This window comes from Camelina sativa, chromosome 18 (assembly GCF_030686135.1).
Source record: "Camelina sativa cultivar CO46 ecotype springtype chromosome 18, ASM3068613v1".
NCBI classification, from domain to species: Eukaryota; Viridiplantae; Streptophyta; class Magnoliopsida; order Brassicales; family Brassicaceae; genus Camelina; species Camelina sativa.
Window position 1 is genome coordinate 11516061 of NC_141897.1, and position 21140 is coordinate 11537200.

General features: G+C 36.2%; 2 protein-coding genes and 2 pseudogenes across 4 annotated transcripts; 1 reads left to right on the forward strand and 3 right to left on the reverse strand.

Annotated features, from left to right (window-relative positions):
• Nucleotides 1-1128: 1128 nt before the first annotated feature.
• LOC104760806 (uncharacterized) lies at nt 1129-3543 on the forward strand. Its single transcript, XM_010483768.3, has 8 exons — nt 1129-1953; nt 2052-2153; nt 2246-2327; nt 2433-2452; nt 2543-2603; nt 2699-2763; nt 3094-3195; nt 3289-3543. Exons 1-8 carry the CDS (start codon nt 1513-1515, stop codon nt 3346-3348), a joined length of 933 nt encoding a protein of 310 aa, XP_010482070.2. The 5' UTR covers nt 1129-1512; the 3' UTR covers nt 3349-3543.
• Nucleotides 3544-3582: 39 nt separating this feature from the next.
• On the reverse strand, nt 3583-6312 carry LOC104760807 (zinc finger protein CONSTANS-LIKE 10). Of its 3 annotated transcripts, none has more exons than XM_087498219.1 (5): nt 5858-6312; nt 4845-5440; nt 4589-4756; nt 4166-4485; nt 3583-4074 (listed from the first exon to the last, which is right to left on the reverse strand). In XM_087498219.1, the coding sequence occupies exons 2-5, from the start codon at nt 5364-5366 to the stop codon at nt 3945-3947; spliced, it is 1140 nt and encodes a 379-aa protein (XP_087354345.1). In that variant the 5' UTR covers nt 5367-5440; nt 5858-6312; the 3' UTR covers nt 3583-3944. The 3 variants fall into 3 exon arrangements, with proteins under 3 accessions (XP_087354345.1, XP_019095535.2, XP_087354346.1); XM_019239990.2 differs by having other exon boundaries at nt 5755-6266; XM_087498220.1 differs by lacking the exon at nt 5858-6312 and having other exon boundaries at nt 4889-5028.
• Nucleotides 6313-9290: 2978 nt separating this feature from the next.
• LOC104760808 (uncharacterized) lies at nt 9291-10057 on the reverse strand (annotated as a pseudogene).
• Nucleotides 10058-15885: 5828 nt separating this feature from the next.
• LOC147922775 (uncharacterized) lies at nt 15886-17502 on the reverse strand (annotated as a pseudogene).
• Nucleotides 17503-21140: the final 3638 nt, after the last annotated feature.

Consider the following 21140-nt stretch of genomic DNA (forward strand, 5'->3'; position numbering starts at 1 on the left):
AAGAAGCTCCTACAACGATCTCAGCTACAGATCTCTACAGGAACAGCCTCAAATCTCCCAAAACCCCCAAGAACACTCAATAACCTTTTCTCTCTTCTCTTTTCTCTCAAAAAAGGCTAAACTCGTCTAATGAGACAGAAACACGACTTAACGGTTTTCCTTTACCCAAAACGCAACGTTTAACTTAAAACTCAATCGAGAAAACCAAACATGCATCGACCGATGCAACCACTGCATCGACCGATGCAACCAGTGCATCGACCGATGCAATCCCTAAACCAGGATTTCGGTTCGCGGATGTTACACTTATGGTAGGTACTAATTGCACCCGATTTTTATGTGTTAATATTATTTAGTTTTTGTTCGGCTATTACAGCTAAGGACTAATAATCTGTTTGGCTCCAATTAATATCAATTTGTTTGGTTTCAAAGATACGTATCCTTATTCCTATTTGAATAACATTTCATTGTACTAATTTCTAACTCTATGTCTACTTATTAAAAATGATTCTCTTTTAATAGTATAGATATAGTAAACAATTGACATTCATCCTATTATGATAGCCAAGATTCTAAATTAAAAAAAAAACTTTAAAAGTGTGAATGATAACAAAAGTATTTTATTTTGTATTAGAAAATTTTCAAAACTATGAAAATGAGAAAATCTCTTCATAAATTAAAACCTCTATAAATTAATAAAATTTTATGGTTCCGACTTTATTAATTTATAGAGGTTTTATTATATATCTTAAGGAGGATCCAATTAGTGTAATGGGTTTAAATTTTTTAATTAAACTCCACTCGAGAAAACAAAAAAAATAGCACAAATTTGTACTCCAAAAAATATCTTAAGATAGATGATATTCATTTTTTACATTTCTTACAAATATAGTATGCATAAATTTCATGATAGTTACCAAAAAAATTCATAGTTAAATAGTATTCATTGATCTAATTGCAACCGAAGCAGCAAAGGACTAGCTAAATTGATTTTTTTTTTTTTGTCGATAAGCTCTAGTTACATCATATATAAACTGTAAAAAGAGTTCTTTCATATACTTATAGTTTCTTTTCTATATTCTTTTATTTTGATAGTTTTTTTGATTACATGGATTATGTCTGTTTGTACAAATACCTCGACGAGTGCGGCTCGTTAATACATAATAGTCCAGTTCAATATGCTAGTTTGGTACAAAAATGGGATCTCCAATAGGGGGAAAACTGGAAATAAACGATTTCTATAAGTAAACTAGCCTCTCCTTGAGCCTCTAAGTCTGAAGATAAAAAGGCACTTGAAAGATCATGAACCCAAACCGCAATTGTCAAATTCAAACCCGAATCCATTTAATAAACCCGAACTTAACCGGAAATCAAAACCCGAGAACATTTTTTTTGGTTAAAGCAAAGGTTTAAAGAAATGGATTGATTTTCAAAACCCTATCTCTCTCTTCTTCGTCCCTTCTCTCTCAAAAACTCTCGCCGCCGTGAAAACCCAAATTTATCGACGGAACCATGTCTACCGGAGAAGAAGCTCACACAGCGATGGCAGAGAGAGGTTCTAGAAAGAGAAGAGTCGGAGTAAAGAAAGGTACTAAGGCGGCGAGGAACAAAAAGTTAAAATCGAAACCTTCTTCGTCCGATAGGTTTAAAGTTACAATGAAGAATCAAAAGATTTTTCAGAAGAGAGCACGAGACTACAATTCCGATGACGAAGACGAAGAGAAGCAACCAGAAGTAACAATTCGTGAGCAGATCTTCACTGATGCGAACATGGGACCAAATTACGATGTGATTGAAGAAGATGATGGTTCGGATAAAGATGAGCATTCGGATGGTGAAGATCATGGAGAGATTGAATCTGGAGTTACCAAGTTTGCTACTGATGGTTGTAATGCTTTTAAAGTCGCTTTTAAAGCTATAATGAAGAAGACTAAAGGAGATGATGATACTTTGGTGAGATTCTTATGAAGTAGATTCTTTGGAATCTTAAAAGTTTGATTTTTGGGGGAAAAGTGTTGAATAGTGTGTTGTTGTTGTTGTTGTGTAAACAGGGTCCAGTTTTATCAGCACATAAGCATCTTATAGCAGAGAAGCTAGCTGAAGAAGATGCTGAAAAGAAAGCTAAAGGTCAAGCTAGAAAGGCTAAACATGTGGTATGAGTTTTGTTTTTTTTTTGTATTTACTGTGTTCTTGTGTGTGTCCTGCTTTTGATGATGATAACAATTTGCTTTTTTTTGCTTTGAAGATTGCTGAGAAAGGACATGTTAAACCTGGTAGCTATTTGGATTCCCATGAGAAGATTCTTATTGGTGTTGCCACTAAAGGAGGTATTGTTGCTTCAGTTTAGCTCTCTCTCTTAGCTTTTGGGTGTTTGTTTGGTTTTTTGATACTGATTCAATTTTTCTTCTCTATGAACTCCTGGAATCACACAGTGGTCAAACTTTTCAATGCTGTAAGTTTGTTTCTATGTCTTTTTTTGGGGTTGTGTGTTAATCTCCGGGAGTGATTTCCTCTTATTTGAAACTTCATGTTTTTCAAATAGGTAAACAAGGCTCAACATGCTCAGAAGGGTTTGAATCCTTCAAGGTCAAAAGACGCTAAAGGTAGGTTTAGATATTGGCATGAATGTTTTTGTATCCACTGTCTTGTTTCTTTTCTTCTAATTCTGGTTTTTTTGTTCTATTGGAACATTCATCAGTGTTGAAGAAGCGAAGAAAAGAAGCATTCTTCTCTGAGTTAGGGAAAACAAAAACAGACACTAAGGTTTGGCATAGTCCCCATATCTCTTACTCTCTCCCCCCATTATGATTTTCTCTTGAGTGTTTAATCCTTCACTTTTGGATGAATGTATTAGCTAGTTAGTACTGTCATTTCATTATGAGGGCTGTTATTTATAAATTAGAAGTATTCTTGGTTAATTACTAGAGGCAACTTTTAGTGTTTATAAAGCTTTCACGTTTGGATGAATGTATAATATAGCAAGTTAGTATTCTGTTTTCATCTGGCTCATAAGTGAAAATTACTGAACGAATCACCTTCATGAATGATGGCTGTTAGTTACGAATCAAAAGTAACCTTGGTTGGATGGTGCAGGGTCAAACACCGTCAAATGATGATGACGCTCCTGCTTGGGCTCCTCTACGTGATAATTACATGTTAGCTAATCCCAAGCTGAAGGACTGGGACAAGAAACAGGTATCTTTCCATTCTTATCCACAATACTGGAACCACCTGGCTGGCATGCTGATATATACTCTGATCTGAAACTTGAAATTGAATTGTCTGCAGGAAACAAGCGAGGGAGATGATTTTGCCGGTTTTTCAGGAGATGAAAGTTATGAAGACTGAAGATCTTAAACTAGTGGTTACAGTACGAGCAAACATTAATTTTGATTTTGTATCATGCAGCTTTTGTCTGATCAATATGAATGAATGCAGTGCGTTTTGATAGTGCAATAGGAACTTGAAAGCTAGATAATGTAATATCAAAAGGTTGATTCTTGTTTTTAAGCTTTAAGACAATACACTACTTGTTTAGTATCATCAACCTATACCGCGAATATAGAACATGGGCCTCAACGATACTATAATCTTCTACATAATTCATACTTAACGAAATATACATTCGATGTTTTGTCTTGGCTACACAAATTACAACAGAACAAAATTTACGGATCATGAACCTCAATCTGTAGAAGAGTTTCACTGTCAGGTCATGCTGAAGCAGCCAAATGACACAAGATAACAAACTTATGCAAAAAGAGGCAGAAGCAAGAATGAAGCTTTTTCTCGGCTGAAAGCTCGTATTCCTACACAACCAATAATGGCCTTTAGACCAGATCCTCGCTGTAAATGCTTCATTCTATAACAGCCAATTAGTTACATCTGTTTGGCTGATATCTCCGCTCTGTGATTCTTCATTGTTTCGGGTTTTTATGGTATCTTCAATAGCTTCTTGCTGGACTCATCGGGTCGTAATCATAAGCTTCACCCGACTTGACAAACCGTCCCTTCACACGCCGTCTCACATCAGCCCGTTCTTTCCGAGAGACGTACCTCACTCGCTTGTCAAACCTATTAATATAGCATATGTACAACATTAACAATCATAACCTACACTGATGAGTGATGAATTACATTCCTTTTCCATATGGTTTATACTTACTTGCGAGCCTTCTTTTTTTCCTTGTAACGCATAACAGCATTGTTACGTGTTGTTGCATGTGAGGAAGCAATGATGTCCTGTGATTTTGGAGGGCACCATGGTTGTGGCTCGTTTGAATGCTGCTTCATTGATGATGCGCCACAATCTTGGAAATCTCCAGCGTTACTTTCTCCAGTGACACGAGAGAAGGAGATATTCGAATGAGCTGGCTTTGATGAATAGCAAATTATTGGCTCGGTTCTACAAGTCATGAACGAATCATCTGCAGATGCATTATTACTTATGGCTGGCTGCTGCATTGCGTTTCCTTCGATTGAGCCCTTAATTGAGATAAACACAGGAGAGCATAAGGATCACAGAAAAAAAAAAAGTCATCATTAACTTTAGCGATACTAGTCTCTGATGGAAGAAGATTGAAAGAACCTCAGGAGCTTCATCTTTGTCAAAAAGACTTCCGATTCCACCGTGTTCAAAGAGATATCTTGATGAGTTGAAGGCTGTACCAAAGAGTTCTTCATAGTTCTCAAGAGCCATGTCGACTTCATCCATAATAAGATTCCCATTGAAGTCATCTTCACATACTCCAAGCTCCTACAACCAGTACAATAATAAGAAAACATGTAGACGCCAGTTGCGTTCAAACTTCTACCACAATATGAAGATAATCATGTTAAAGTACCTTAGCCAGTGAAGTATTTTCTGGAACACAAGAGCGATCCATACCTTGTGCAGCCGAACTGGTTCCAGACTGATCTACATTGACATTTTGGACACGTGATTTGTCTCCAGGGCCTTCATCTATAGTCATCAAACCCATTCCTTGTTCACATGCAGATTCTCCAGTAGAAGACATATTCAAATCCAAACAGAAAGACCATATGGAGGAAAGTTCGGCACTCGAAGGGCAACCAGAATAACAATTGATGGTTTGCCTTTTATGATGTGAAGTAGTAGTAGTAGAACTTGTTCCATCATGGCCTACCCAATCACAGTTTTGGCATAAAGAAACCCTCTCATCGCTACACCGAACAGATGCTGGCTGTGCATTACACCTCTCACATATCAAAGTCCGCGAATGACGTTTCGACAAAGCGTTAGCAGAATGAACATTACGGTCACAGGAAAGACACAAACATGCTGCATCAGACCGACAATACACCATTGATCTTTGCTCACCACAGAAATCACACATATAACCCATCTTTTAAACTGAACCAATCTCAATGTTTTTTGGCTCAACCGTCACAGTGAACTGAAGAAAGCAAGCTCCTTTCACTATAACCAAGAATCAAACCCCTTTGGTTAGTCCCTTTTATATCATAATCTTGCCACAATACATTATATAACTAACAAAAGATGGGAACTTGGTATAAAAAGCAAGTCCAGAAAGTAGATAAAGATCCGATCTTTTGAACATTTATATAATAAAAGATTGTAAATTTCTATGTAGACATTACTAGAAATCAAAACCAATCAAACAAGAGATCAGAGGAACCAATTAAAATCACAGAAAAGACTTGAAAAATTCAGATCAACAAGCAACAATCAGAGCAGGGAACTCAGAAAATTATAGATTTCTTGTTACCAACCAGAGCAGTGAAAGAAGATCCAATTCAAGATCATCCAAAAAGAATAGAGGAATCAACGCAACCCTCACTCAAATAAGGGTTTAAAAAAACAATCAAGACTCACGTAGTAGAGAGAGATCTTCTGAAGCAAAAACAAAACAAAGATTCTGAAAAGGAAGAAACTTTGAGAAGAGAAGGCAATGATTCCACAACTTCTTCTTCAGCTGCGTGTGAAGAAGAAGGGTAAAAAAGAAGAAATGTGTATTGTATAGATGGATAGACAATGGGTGGGTCGTGTCTGCAAAGGGACATGTAAGCGAGGAAAGAGGCATGTGACATAAGCTGATAATTCTAGAAACATTTGGGTGAAAAGTATAAAAAGTGCAAAATGCTGAGGATCCCCACAGATATTTTTAGGAATATTAACGCCACTCGCTTTACGTGTAGAGAAAAAAGAGTTTCGTACTCGCGATGTGAGATGCACAAGTGGTTCTTGATTCTCAAAAGTGTCTATTTTTATATGCTTTAGGCCCAATCACACAACGTAGCCTTTGCTTTGACCTTTGCAAAAACCAAAATATCTTGTCTTTTATTTATTTGTTTATTTTAGCAGGCACATGAATGTGTGAAGGAACAAAATATCTTGCCTAAAAGAGGAGATATTTTTATTTTTTTTTTAGGTGTAAAGAAAAGAGAAGACCAAAAATAATATCTGGCAAATAAGAAAGAAACGTCTACACAAAAAGATATTTGTTGAATCTGTAACACTGACACGAAGGTCGGTGTCCACTCTCACCTATACTTTTTTTTTATTAATTTGACAAGTAAAAGTTGAAAACTTTTCGTTTGAAAAATTGTACACTAGACAGTCACTCATGCTAGTATAAAATCTTTTTAAGATTTTTGTTTTTCATTTTTATTATTTCATTTATTTACAAGCATTTTAATTAGGTAAATTACCTATTAAAATTTGGGAGACTTGCAAAATTAGACTATAAACTTGAGTCAATTGTAATGTTAGACCCATTTTTCTCTTTCCAACATTTGCCACTACAAATCCTTGTCCATTCATTTTATTCACAAAAATGTCATTATTTCTGATTTATTTGAATTTCTTGCGAAAATGTTTATTACATCTATATCCTTATCTTCTTCTTTTATTTACGGTTATGCCACCGCCATCAATTTTCCAACAACCATGAACAACAAAATTTGAAGCTCTTAAAGCTTCAACAACCTAGATTTGTAAGCTTAAATAACATCAATGCTATGAGAACTTCATTTTCTTCCATCTCCTCTTCGTTTTAATCCAAGAAAATTTGCAAGTGCATTCATCTTGTTATATGTCATGATTCTTGGATAGTGATTAAATTGGTGCTGGGTTTCTTCTGTGGTGACTAATGACGACGTCCTCGGTACTTTACATTGCGAAACAACCACCGATAAGGTTATTTTCCGGTAGATTTTGTGATTTTCCTTGATTTTTTTGCAAATTAGACTTCATTTGTTAGTCTAACCGTCATAATATCATGTAAAGTCTACTATGTGGTCAAATTTGCAATTAAAAATTTATTGAGTTTCGAGCTCGTAGACTGAAATTTCAGTCTCCTTAATTTCATTTGAAAACAAAAAAATATGGTTCAGACTGCATTATAATCTTTCTGTCGGATACTTCGTTTGCAGTCTACTAAGGTGTATTTTTGCAATTGACCAAATTCTTGACTTTTTAGTTATGACTGTCGGACGAAGTCTTCTTCCGATAATAAAAGAGTAGACTTCTATAGTGGCTATTTTTGGATTTGACCAAAATATAAAAACAATGACCGTCATATTATTGATAGAAAATTAATTAGTTGACTGCAAAAGAAGTCTACTAGTTAAAAAATTAAAATGTTGGTCAACCCCAAAAATGACCACGGCAGACTGCAAACGAAGTCAACAATCCTGGAGACTTCGTACGTAGTCTACTTGGCGAAAGTCAAACTTGGTCAATTGCAAAACTAACCATAACGAAGTTTACTTTTTCTAGTTGACGGATAGATGAAGTCTACTTGTTAGCTAGAAGTCTACTACAAAGTCAATGGTTTGGTCAATTGCAAAAATAACCAGAGTAGACTGTAATCGAAGTTAACTTGTTGAAACTTTCTAGGAAGTCTACTCTGTTCTATGTTTTTAATTGCAAAACTGACCAAAAAAATAACAAAGGAAAGACAACAAAAGAAGTCAACTATCCTAGTAGACTTCATCTGCTGTCTGCTTTATTAAATTGTAATTACAAAAATAGACCATACAAAATAGACTTCAAGGGAAGTATCTTCATAGAGGCTAGTTTATGTCTACAAGGTTGACATCAACATGAAGTCTTCATAATTTGATAACCAAGTTATTGCAAATTGGTGAATAATTTGAAAGAGTTTCTTGTTGTATTCTTTGATATATGATATGTACTTGCCTCTGTATGTTTTTGAAATGATTATATATTATACATATGGAGAAATCAAGTTTTTGGTTTTCTTAGGCAGTTAGGCTATTAACTTAGACTTATTTTTGAAGTCAACGAGTTGGAGTTCTGTGTGAAATTTGTATAATTGAAAAAGTCTTTAATTGAAAAAAGAGTATGATTGCTTCACAATCCATCTATATATTGGTTGAGAGAGAAGATTCTTGTTCCTCACAAATCTGTTTACTACATTGCAATGGTGAGAACTAAGAAACTTAAAAGGAACAATTTCATATCCTGATTTAGTTTTTCTTTATAATTTTGTTTCTGTCTTCTCTTCTTTGTAGGTCGTAAACATTGTGTTGAGGTTGGCGTGGCTGCAGACCGTGCTGGATTTCAACTTCGTGTTCTTACATTGTAAAACTATGGTTGCTCTTCTTGCTGCTCTTGAGATCATACGTCGTGGTATCTGGAATTTCTTTAGGTAACTTCTGAACCCAAAAAAATTTAATCACTGTGCTTGCTCCTTTTAAAGCATTTTTTACTTAAGGGTTCTTGCTTTGTCTGGTTGTGAAGGTTGGAGAACGAGCATTTGAACAATGTGGGAAAATTCAGAGCATTCAAATCAGTTCCGCTACCATTCAACTATAATGAAGAGGAAGTTCGAGATAGTTAAATCTTAGATTTTATCAAATCAAGGGTTTTTTTCACATGAATGGTACTCCAATTTTGTATAGTTCCTTGTAAAACAATAAAGAAGTAGGAAATGAGCATGATGAGTCTTCGGATATAACAATCTTTTTTACCTAGGGTTATTATTGTTGTGCTCTCTCTGTCACAATGGGAGAGAGACCTACTAAACAAACAACATCGATCACACATGTGAGCTATTTTAACTATGATACACCAATAATTACCCTTGAAACACTCTAAGAAATTATGAGGTATTAACACAGCAAGTGTAAGAAGCATGAGCATATTGATCTTGCAGCAATAACCCAAATAGTTTGCCAAAACAGCATCAACTAAGTCTATCAAATCACTCGAGTCTACTACTAAAAAAGCCAAGGTTGCTGCGTCTTGATATCCAACAAGGTGATCATATTGAAAACCTTTATCAGTTGTTCGAATTGCCTTGCTCCCTAGGGTTTAGCCGCTCACCGCTGCAACAAAAGAAAAGTGGCAGCTTAACTCACCCGCAACTCCTGGAACACAAAAAGAGTATGCACTTAAACAGCGGTATATACAAGTGCCCTCATCATGAGATCATGATAAGCGATACAAATACAAAATCAAGCATATGCCAAGGCCAAACAAGTGTGATTTATTGCCACGGCCAAACAAGTTGACTATTGTACCGCGGTGAACACAAGAAGTTATTTTATCAAACTTGTTAAAGGTTCACAGTTCTAGTTACTTAAATGATATGCAGTTTCTAACAAGTGATGCTAAAGGACAGAATATTGAATCAGAAAGCATATGCGCTTATACTTCAGCTATTAAATTAAATAGTGACAAACAGATAAAGCAACAAGAGAAGCCAATCTATAGGAACAGGTTTAAGAGCCTTTGGCCCATTTCTTATCCCTCTCTTGTGTTTAGAAATCTGCATTTTTCATAAAGAACAATTTTGATTAACACTATCATTCTCCAAGGAAAAAAAATACACATTTTCATAATAGATAGCTCTGAACACCCAAGAACATATGAGCCTTAAGGAACCAAATCAATTTAGAACTGAGCTTAAACCCAGACGCCACAATAATTCAAAATCCTAATGAAATTTTTAACATTTCAGAAACAGGAAAACGAAAAGGAGAAAAACCAAATAAGAGAGACTGAGAGTTTCGTGACCTTCTTCTTAGGCACAGCCATTAGCTCCATGGATCACCAAAATCAAAACTTGGAAGCCCGAATCCGAAACTTTTTTCATCGATTGAACCCGACTGATTCTGATCGAACTCAGGCAAAACCAGCAGCGGCATAGAAATGGGGCGATCGAAAGCCATTGCTCAAACGGAGAAGATACGAACTCGGAGATCTTCTGAGTTCAGAACTAGTACCAAAAGAAAACAACAAGTAAACGATGAGTCGCCATTAAAATTTGGAAATGAGAAAATCGATAAGGAGAAGAAGTTGAGAGATATATTCTTACGAGAGAAGCTGAAGTAATACCGGCGGCGGCGTCAATATCATCATCGACATCGTCGTTCAAATTCCACCAGATCTGGCTCTGATTTAGCCGCCACTACAATCTTCAGATCTGTCAAAATAATAAACCACCCACACATTAATACACTGATTAACGAGAAGCAAACAACAAAGCATCATAGGAGAAGACAAAGAAAAGAAGAAGACATTACATGTCTAAAACTCGAGATTAGGGTTTGGACTAAAAGGTCGATCTCTACACCATGTTTGACAGAGAGAAGAGCTGTAGATGACGAAGATGAAGAAGAAAGATGATTATGATGATGATTTGATGAGACAGATTTTTTCAGTTTCAGAACCGCTTATCGCCAAAGAGAGAGGCAAAAGGTGGAAGAGAAAGAAATGAAAATTATTAGGGTTAGGGTTAGTGAAAATTAGGTATATATAACTCGGTTAATTAAAACCGATCGGTTATGCCCTGCCGAACCGAACCAAACCGGTAACCGAATTACCATATTAATGTCGCCGATCAGTTTATTGATCCTCTCACAGATGCTGCCGAAAACCAAACATCTCGGTTTAATCGGTTCGGTTCTCTCGTTCTGACCGAACGTCCATGACTAATTATTAATAGTTGATGGCATAACAAATTCAACCACCAATAATAGAGAAGTCTACTTAAGCAAACCCTAAATCAAATAAGTTTAATCTAATCAGCCTTTCCTCCCTTAATTTGATTCGTTTATATGTAAATGTATTTTATTTCAATGCAGGAAGTCTATGTGGTTATTATTTGGTCAATAGGTTTATCAAATTATTTTTTATAAATTTTTTATTAAAATTTAAACTATAATTAAGGAGTAGACCTACCTTTATGTTTTCACATATATTCAATTTGTAATCTACCTTAAATAAATCTATTGCAGACTTCCTCCGGGTTATATCTGTCATTTTGACTTCTGTTTATTGTTTAGTCGTAAGGGAGTCAACTGTAATTTCAGTATCCTTAGTTGTTATGTTTCTCAAATATTGAATATAAGGTCTACTATTGCATTCAAGGTCAAATAAAGGTATACAAAATGCAGTTGTTGCTTTAAATTTTCTATATGACACATACACATACATATGCAATTAACAAAAAGCGGTTCCTTATCTCGATTAACGATCATGTTAGCTTTTTATGAATCAAGAAGGCTTAGCTAAGTATGAGATGAATTTGATCGAGACACAGATGCTTGGATTTTTTTAAAGTTGAGCATTTACATGGTTTTGTTGTCTCTAAAACGTCGAGTATTTTGAGAAATCAACAGATGTTTAGTTCAAACCTCTTGCATACCAAGTTTTCGAAATAATGTTCAATATCAGCTTGGAAAATATTACCCAAACGGAGAATTCCAAATTAAACCGAACCGAAATTTTTAGTTTATGGTTCGGTTTCGCTTAAGAAAAGAAAACCAATCGGAAAGAGTTATAATATGTAGTCGGTTATCGGTTCGGTCGGTTCGGTTTACCTAATTGATCAGTTACTCGAATTTAACATAATTACCAGCATTGCCCAAAATTACTCAAAATTAACCGACTTGAATTACCCAAATTATCCCAAAATAACAATATAAGTAAACAGATTAATAGGTGATCCATCTTGTTATCCTAGAAGAATAATAAATACCAGATGAATTTTCATACTCATATTTTTTTAAAAATAAACTACTTGCCAGTTTTTGAGGTCCTCTTTTGTTGGTAAACTGTCCAAATATGCACAAAAGTTATTTTACAATTTTTTTGTAAATCTCCACTGCACTTTTTCAACACTTAATTATTGTATCACGACATATAAATATCACTAAACTATTCTCACTATCAATATAAATAAACAGATTAAGGTAGGTCATGTTAGCTTCTGTGAAAATTATAACCAAATAAATTCCCATACAGATCTTTGAAAACTACGTTCCAATTTTGGAAGACCTTTTTGTAGGTAAAATATCCAAATGCCACATAAATTATATTGAAATTTCTTGCAATTACCCACTGCACAATTACAACATTTATTTATTGAACCACAAGATATTAATACTACTAACCATTCTCATAATCAATATAAGTAAACATATTAAAAAGTAGTCTATCGTATCCTCTGATAAGAATAATTAGAAAAATCAATCAGTTTTTAGAAATACCAAACGAATTCCCAAACTCATTTAAAAAAAAAATACTTGCCAATTTTGGGAGTCCTCCTTTGTAGGTTAAATTGTCCAAATATGCACAAATCACTACACATTTTCAACACTTATTTATTGAACCATAACATATAAATACCACAAATCATTCTCACTCTCCATATAAGTTAACTGATTAAAATAATAAAATGTATTCTATTATATCATCAAAGAATATAAGTATAAGCAAAATCATGTAAAACAATAAATTCCGAATTTGCATACTATATATATATATATACTAGATTATGACTCGTGGTATATCGCAGAGCAAATTTTTTATTTTAATGTTTTGTTTATGTATTATTTTAATACTAATTTTGCTAATATACTATTTTGTTAATTATAGTAATTTAATATATAATTCGTCATATACAGCACAACAATTTTTGTTTAATCTAATCTTAATTAAATTATTTTGATTCCATATATTTTATATCGATGTTGTTAAAATAGTGAAATGAGGATTTAACTTATATCGATATTAATGATATTTTATTTCTTTGTATTATCAATTATACCTTGTCATGTCATATAACTCTGCAATATAATATCTTTGTGTTATTTTAAAATTTTAATATGTTTAATTTTAAATTTTTTGTTAAGTTTAGATATGTCAATTATAATAGTTTAAACTTCTTAAAAATTTAAAATTTACCATATAAGGTAAATCTACTATATACGTATGTTCAACATACACTTTTTATATTAATATATGTTCGTTTTAAAAAATTAAAATCACAATAAGATACATTTTTATTAACTTTATGTATTATATGATTTTACAACAATTAAAAATTGAATTCAAACATAGATGATAGGAGAATAAAAAAATTAAATCTGGAATAAATCTTTTTTTTGTGTGTTTTTTAACAAAGAAGTGCTTTTAATAAAACTTAGGGTTCATTACACAAATGGAGGAGAGCCTCCTTCACCAAAGCATCTGCTTGGCGATTCTGAGTGCGAGGAACGAAAGTAAAATAGCAATAATCAAAGCTAGAGGATAGAGCGAAAACATCGTGGAGAGTCCCGTGAAGTTCTTTTTGATGGATCTTCTGATTTAGAGCTTGGACCAGCGATTGCGAGTCTGAAGCGAAAGTGATTGTTTGAATGTTCGATTCAATTGCAACTCCAACTGCAGCAAGAGTTGACAATGCTTTGGCCATCAATGGTGAGCCAACATGAGTCGTAGATGCGGAGCCTTGTAGTTTGATTAAACTGAACTGGTCTTTGAAAAACCATTCGAAGCCCACAGTTCCATTTTTCTTCCAAGAGGCATCTATGAAGAAGGTCAGAGAAGCTGGAGGTAGGCATGATTGGGTGGTCGGGTTGGATGGATGAACAGATCTGGATCGGTAAGATTGAGCGTTCTAACATTCTTTGGCTCTTTCCATGGCGATATGCATCGGAGGATGCATCCTCCGCCGAGATTCAATTTTTTTTGTTGAAAATCATCTGATTACGGATAGTCTAGATCGACCAAATAATCCACGGGGATAGAGGACCTGAAGCTATCCCTGATGGAGGTAAACAGAGGATTTTGCTTGCTTTTGTGATACCCTCCTTCAGAGAGTTGAAGATTTTAGGGAGTACCAGAACCCTAACCGAGGCCAGAGACCAGAAATGTTTCGCATATGAGCAATGGAAGAAGAGGTGCAAGGTAGATTCCTCCTCATCACAATGTGGACATTTTGCAGAATCAGTAATGTTTCGGTGCATGAGGTTCTCTCCAACAGGCAGGGCATTTTGGGTAGCTTTCCAGAGTAGCAATTTGGTTTTTGGAGAGGTCTTAAGGGACCATATATTAGTCTACCAATTACAGGGGTCTGAGCTACTAAGTGGAGGGGAGGTTTCTTCACCAGGGTCTTCATCAAGTTTTACTTCTTCAAAGTAGCCTGATTTAGCCGAGTAAGCATCATCGTTTGTAGGTAACCAATCCCAGATATTTGTGGCCCCTTTTTAGATTGGTTTTAGCTGTAGGATCTCCTTTTCATAGTTCGGGAGGATGAGTTTGACTAGCTATAAATTCCATTCTCGAGATTCTATAAGGAGGAGATCTACTACTCTGAGGTTTTGCGTGGCTTTTGTTAGCGGTCCCATTGGGCTTGTGGTGAGAAGACAAACAGCCATGGTGTTCTCCACAGGGGAATAGAGGTTCCTGAGCCCACTAACATACCCATGTTGGATTTTAGGAGATCTCTGCCTATACAAAAGCTTCTCCAGCCAAGTGGCGGATCTAGAAAAGAATTTTATCAGTGGCAAAAATATTAAACTAAATAAAATATATTAAAACTGTAAAATCCGCGAATCAGAAATTCAATTTCTGGTAGGGGTGTCGATCGACACTACTAGTGGTGTCGATCGACACCATTCGTGGTTGGTCAAATCGGTTCGATTTTAATTCTCCGGTTTGCGTGGCTGGTTTAGGGAAACCTTAGACTCGAGTTTAAAAGGGAGAACTCGACTTCCTTCGTCCCTTTAGCCTTTTCTGTGAGTTTTAGAAAGAAATAAGAAAAGAGTCTTCCATAGCTTGTTCTTGAGGTTTTTGGGAGATTCCTTTGATTTGTGAGAGAGTTTCTTCCTGGAGAGTGTGGATCCAAGGCTAGGGACGTAGTGGGAAAGTTGTCGTGGTGGTAGCTTCGTCGTTTGGCCATAGATCTCATAGTTTTGGCTAAGGTGAGTGCATATGACCATGGCTTATCTAAGCTACGATCTCTGTTTCTGTGATTTTGTGAGTTTTTTGTACCTCCTGAGGCTTGGATTCGTTCCTGGGATTGTGTTGGATGAAAAGGAGAAGCTTGGAGACGAGATTCGAAGGTTCTGTTCGAAGGAAATCTCTGCTCGGCATCGGTGTCGGTCGACACCAACGTGAGGATGACTCGGGGACTTAGTGAGTGTCGGTCGACACCGTTAGGGTTTCGAGAGTGTCGAGCAGGTGTCGGTCGACACCATGCATCTCAATTTGTGTTTGTGGTGCACGTAAAGGCGAAGTGTGATTGTGGGTTCCAGGCGATGAAGAGGAAGATGTTCTAGAGGCTCGGTTGTTTGCTCTGTGCCTTTGTTAGTATGCTAGAGTGGAACCTACTGGTCTAGAATGGATGTTAGGAATGTTGGTTTCACTTTTGGTTATGTTCTGGATTATTGTTGGAATTGATGTTATGTTACTTTTTTGATGGTTATTGGTTATTGGAGTTGTTTTTTTTGTTATCCGTTGTTGTTGATTATTGGGGGTAGGTTTCTAGTGAAAGTGGGATCACTAGATATTAGGTTATTAAAAAAAAATAGGTCGGGTTGTTTCAAAAACCATGTTATACAAAACACATGATAAATGAACAAAATTTCTTATAGAAGTACCCTACGCTCACTCATAGTCTGAAATCTTTTAATCACCTTTTCATTAGTGACCGATCTAAACAAATCTTTCTTAATATAACATACTAAACAATCACTTAAAAACTGATCTCCAATTCTGTTGTGTGATGGTGTCTTCACTAGTTTCATTGCAGAGAAACATCTTTCCACACTTGTAGTAGCCACAGGCAAAGTTAAAACTAACCTAAGAAGTCTATAAACCAAAGGATGCGCAAGATGCTTTCGCGTTTCCACCAGAAGACAAGAAAGATCTCCAAGATTCTTCAAATTCTTGAATCGTATATTGGCGCGTATATTGTCGATGTAGATTCCGAGTTGTTGTTCAAGACATAAACGATCCCCAAAACTAAAGTCCTCTGGGTAAAATCCATCCAATCTCATCATCTTCGCCTTGTCAAACTCATGAAACGAGTCAAGAGGATTTAAAGAAGCCATACAAATAAGTAGTTATGTGTTTACCTCTGTAAAACGATCATTAAACTCCTGAAGCTGCATATCCTAAACAGTATAGAAACAATTAACCTTGTAATGATGCATATTGGTTATGTTGGTTTTTTTTTTCTTGGCTTCCTTGAATCAACAAAATCTTCATCCATCTTGAGCACTTCAACATTATGTTTCTCACAAAAATCAGAAACATTAATCATAAATGAATCCCATCGACCATCTCTTAGTTTTTGTAATTCTCGCTTAGTTGATTCAACCAGTGACATGACATTCAAAATATCTTGATCCTTCCTTTGCAAAGCCATCGATAAATTCTCGGTCATCCCCAAGATGGGTAACATTAGTTGCATATAGAACACATAATCAAATGTATGAAAGTACTTGAGAAGACATATGCTTGACGTCTTTTTGAGTCATCAACTCCTTCATCTTGGATATACTCAAGAACTTCAATGATGGAAGGAAACAACTCAACCATACACAATAACGTTTTTTGATGAGAATTCCAACGAGTACTTCCAGGCCTTTGAAGAGAAAGCTCTTGATTCAATCTTGTTCCAGTGCTAATGTCACCATAACTAATTCCCTCCTACACTTTATTCCGATAACTTTCTCGAATCATATCCTTCCTCTTACAAGAAGCTTTAACCACATTCAACAGAGTAGAAACCATGTCAAAAAATTCACCAACACTAAAGTGTTTTTCACAACTTTAACGACAACCAACTGAAGTTGAAGAGCAAAACAATGGACGTAATATGCTGAACTGTTTTCCCTAGCAACCATGATCTAAGCCCATTGAACTCACCCTTCATATTACTTTCTCCGTCATAACCTTTTCCTCTCACCTTTGTCAAGCTTAACCCATATTTTGCAAATAAACCATAAATTGCAACTTCAGAGATTAAAAAAAAAAAAAGATGTTTCTTGTACATGAAGAACTCCAACAAATCTTTCTTTCATTGCTCCACTCTTATCAACAAATCGAAAAACAACAGCCATTTATTCCTTGTCAGATATATCTGCAGACTCATCAACCAACAAAGCAAACACATCATGATCAATTTCTTCTATGATAGATTTCACAACTTCTTCTGCAAAAGAGTTTGCAATATCCTTTTGAATCATTGGAGAAATCATCTGGTTATTTCTTGGAGCATTCTCCAAAATAACCTTATGTGCACGATCATTTTATTCTCCAGTGTATCTACTGAGCTCTAAAAAATTACTTCTATTAGGAGACTCTTTTGACTCATCATGACCATGAAAAGGTAACCCTTATCACAATAAGTACCTGGAAACATCAATCGAAGCATTCAACCTGAAGCTATACTCCTTTTCTACCACATCATCTAGCTTATGCAGAGCATATACAATAGACTGAGCTTGATTCAACAAATCATCACAATTCCTAGCAGTAATCGTATGAAATGTGTTGGGCGTTTCACCCACATGATCCCTTAGTGAGTGACGCTTATTCCACAGAGAAAAACCTTCATCCACAAACGCATAATTAATGACTCTTTTCAGTATCTCGTCTTTAAATAAGTAACAACACAAGCAATAAGCTTTATTAGTCGATGTACTATACTCTATCCAGGTAGAGTATTTACCAAACCATGCTGAATTAAATCGCCTCAATGCATTTCCAATTATTTTTTGAGGAAAAATATGATCATAAGGTTGAGTTTGGAGCAGTACACTTGATACTAAGATTTTTATGTCTAACCTAGCAGGTCTCAATTAACCTAATGTAGTTGTATTACAGAAGGTGTCAATCCAAATGGGAAACTTTACCAACAATCAAGATGCGATCAAGCAGTCACAAGTTAAGCCAAATTCATAATAAGTTTTTGTTTGTCTAACAATCTAGAGTAAACGAGATGCAGTAACAAAACGAGTTTGTAGAACAAGAGCTAAAATGCAATAACGAAAGAGAGCAAAAACAAGCTAAACGTGCAGAGACAAAAAAGCAAGCAATTGCAACAAAAAAAAAAAGAACAAGCTCAGCGATGTAGAAGCAATCAGATAAGTAGTGTAACACCCCAACCGCCACCTCTCAGTGGGCCCATGTCCAATCCCAGTCCATGGGCCCACTTTCCTTAATGGGCCTCACATCCTCTCACTAGGCCTATGAGCCCATCCACATCCAACGGCCGGTTTGCTACGTCCGGGAGGCTTTAAAGACTTGTTACCGTCCCTACAAATCACCACATGATCTTTTCCTGTGTTTTGTCCTCACTCACACAATTCTGACAATCACTTCCTGGAAGGTCAACCATCCTAAGACTACTCCAACTCAAGCATGCTTAACTATGGAGTTCTCTTAGGACCCCTGACCGAAAAGATAAGTGCACTTTGGTGACATAGGTGGCAAAATCAATTCTTTTAAATCTCTCTGCAAATCTCTGAAACCGGGTGTCACAATTCACCCCCACTAACAGATCACAACATCCTTGTTGCACACCAAGACCGTCACCCCCAAACGGTGTGAGTCCACTCGACTTCACACTCGTCTGGGTTTGGCTCTGATACCACTTGTAACGCCACGACCGCCACCTCTCAGTGGGCCCCATGTTCAATCTCAGTCCATGGGCCCACTTTCCTTAATGGGCCTCACGTCCTCTCACTAGGCCCGTGAGCCCATCCACATCCGACGGCCGGTTTGCTACGTTCAAGAGGCTTTAAAGACTTGTTACCGTCCCTACAAATGACCACATGATCTTTCCCTGTGTTTTGTCCTTACTCACACAGTTCTGACAGTCACTTCCCGGAAGGTCACCCATCCTAAGACTACTCATGACCCCTGATCGAAAAGATAAGTGCACTTTGCTGACATAAGTGGCCAAATCAATTATTTTAAACCTCCTCGCAAATCTCTGAAACCGGGGTGTCACAAGTAGAGGCCTTAAAGATGGGGTTACTGATTTCGGTGGAGTCTCTTAATCTACCTTGAATGCCTAACAGAATACAATCAAGCTATCCCTAGACAATGAACATCATAGCTTAGCTCATCCAATGTCTTGGCAGAAGCTACTCAGACTCAATCACTTCCAAACCTAACACTCACTAGAGAATCATGATTAAGCACGCATGACAAACAAGTTCATTCACGTCAATAAACACCGTAGACATCCAATCTCTTAGGCTAGGAATATAAATCTCTGGTATTAGTTTGTTCAAGCATCTCATGGAACACCTTTTGGATGTTGATATGCTTAAGATCTAATCCCAAATGATCAGTAAGAAATTAGCAGTAAGAACACTAATCCAGAAGGGAAATCAAACAATCTAAGCTTAGGCATCCTATTAGACAAAGATTCTCCACCTAGTCTATCCCATCCTCAAGAACCCTAGTTCACTACACAAGAAAAATCTTCATCAAAAACCCAGAAAACCCAGAAAACACTAAATCAAGCAAGACTAGATAGATAGAGATGAGATAAAAAAAACTTTGCAGAAGAAATCAAATTCAAAAACTAAACATATTAAGAGATATCTTGATTACAAACTCATAAATGTTTTTGGTGGCACCAGAAAAACCCTAGGATAAAAGGCATAAGAGTCTATTTATAGCAAAACATAAAACGGCAAAATAGAGAGGCGGTTCAGGAACAATGATAATTATTGAACTATTTTTCGGATTGACTTGAAATAACCGGGTTTGGAAAGATAACTCAATTACCTACAACTTTGATGAATATGTCGAAAGCTGAATTCCAACGGAAGATTTTCATTTGAATCGATCAAAGAGGTGGAAGGACGTCTAAGTCAGGTCGGTGGGTAGCGTAGGTCGAGTTGCTAGTCATGTACGACTGCAAGTCGAGTTGCTGGAATGCTTTCCTGCTCCCTGTTTGCTTTTGATGCTTTTCCTATCTCCTAAACACTTGGAACAACTTTAATATGCAATATGCATGCAAGACCAATGCAAAGACTACCTAGATCTGCATATTATGCAAAAGAGACTAAAAACAATGTAAAACAATGAGTTAAGAGAAGAAAATGAATGACTGAAAGAGTACAAAATATATACATATCAACACTCCAGAAGAGACGATGATTTACAATACTTTCCCAGGAGGACTTTTGCAAGAAAACAATTGGGTTTGGTGAGTAATCAACAACATAATTTGGCAATAGAGATTTGTTGAAAAACTTTCTATCTCTGAGTCCCAACCCTCCAACTTTAAGTGGTTTAGTGATTCTCTTCGAAGCTATCAATGACTTTTTTTCTTTTCCGTTTTGGTATCCCACCAGAATCTAGTGAGCGTGGGCTGGATGCATTTACGCAGGGAAGCAAAGAGGTGACAACAAGACATGGTATAGGTCGAAATGGCTGTCAACACTGATTTGAGCATGGTGAGCTTCCCCGTTGTAGAAAGGAATCTAGAAGACCAACTAAGAGCTTTTTGTTTTATCCGATCAACTATGGAGGAGAAAAGATCCTTCTTTTACCTACCAAACATCTCAGGTAAGCCAAAGTATATATCTTCTCCTCCCCTTTCTTGGATTCCTAGCAGCCTTTGTGCTTGCTCTTTTATTGCTGGGCGTTTTTGACAGAGAAAGTAATAGAAGATTTTGCTTGATTGATTTTCTAACCCGATGTTTTCTCATATTTCTATAAGATGCTTCTCAATTTCTTGCAGCTATGATACTCCAACCGAAAAAAGAATATGGTGTCATCTGCAAATATAAGGTGGTTTACCCTAAGGCTCATTTTTGTGAATCTTAAACCAGGTAGTTTTCCTTGAAGATGATCTTTCAGGAACAATTTAAAT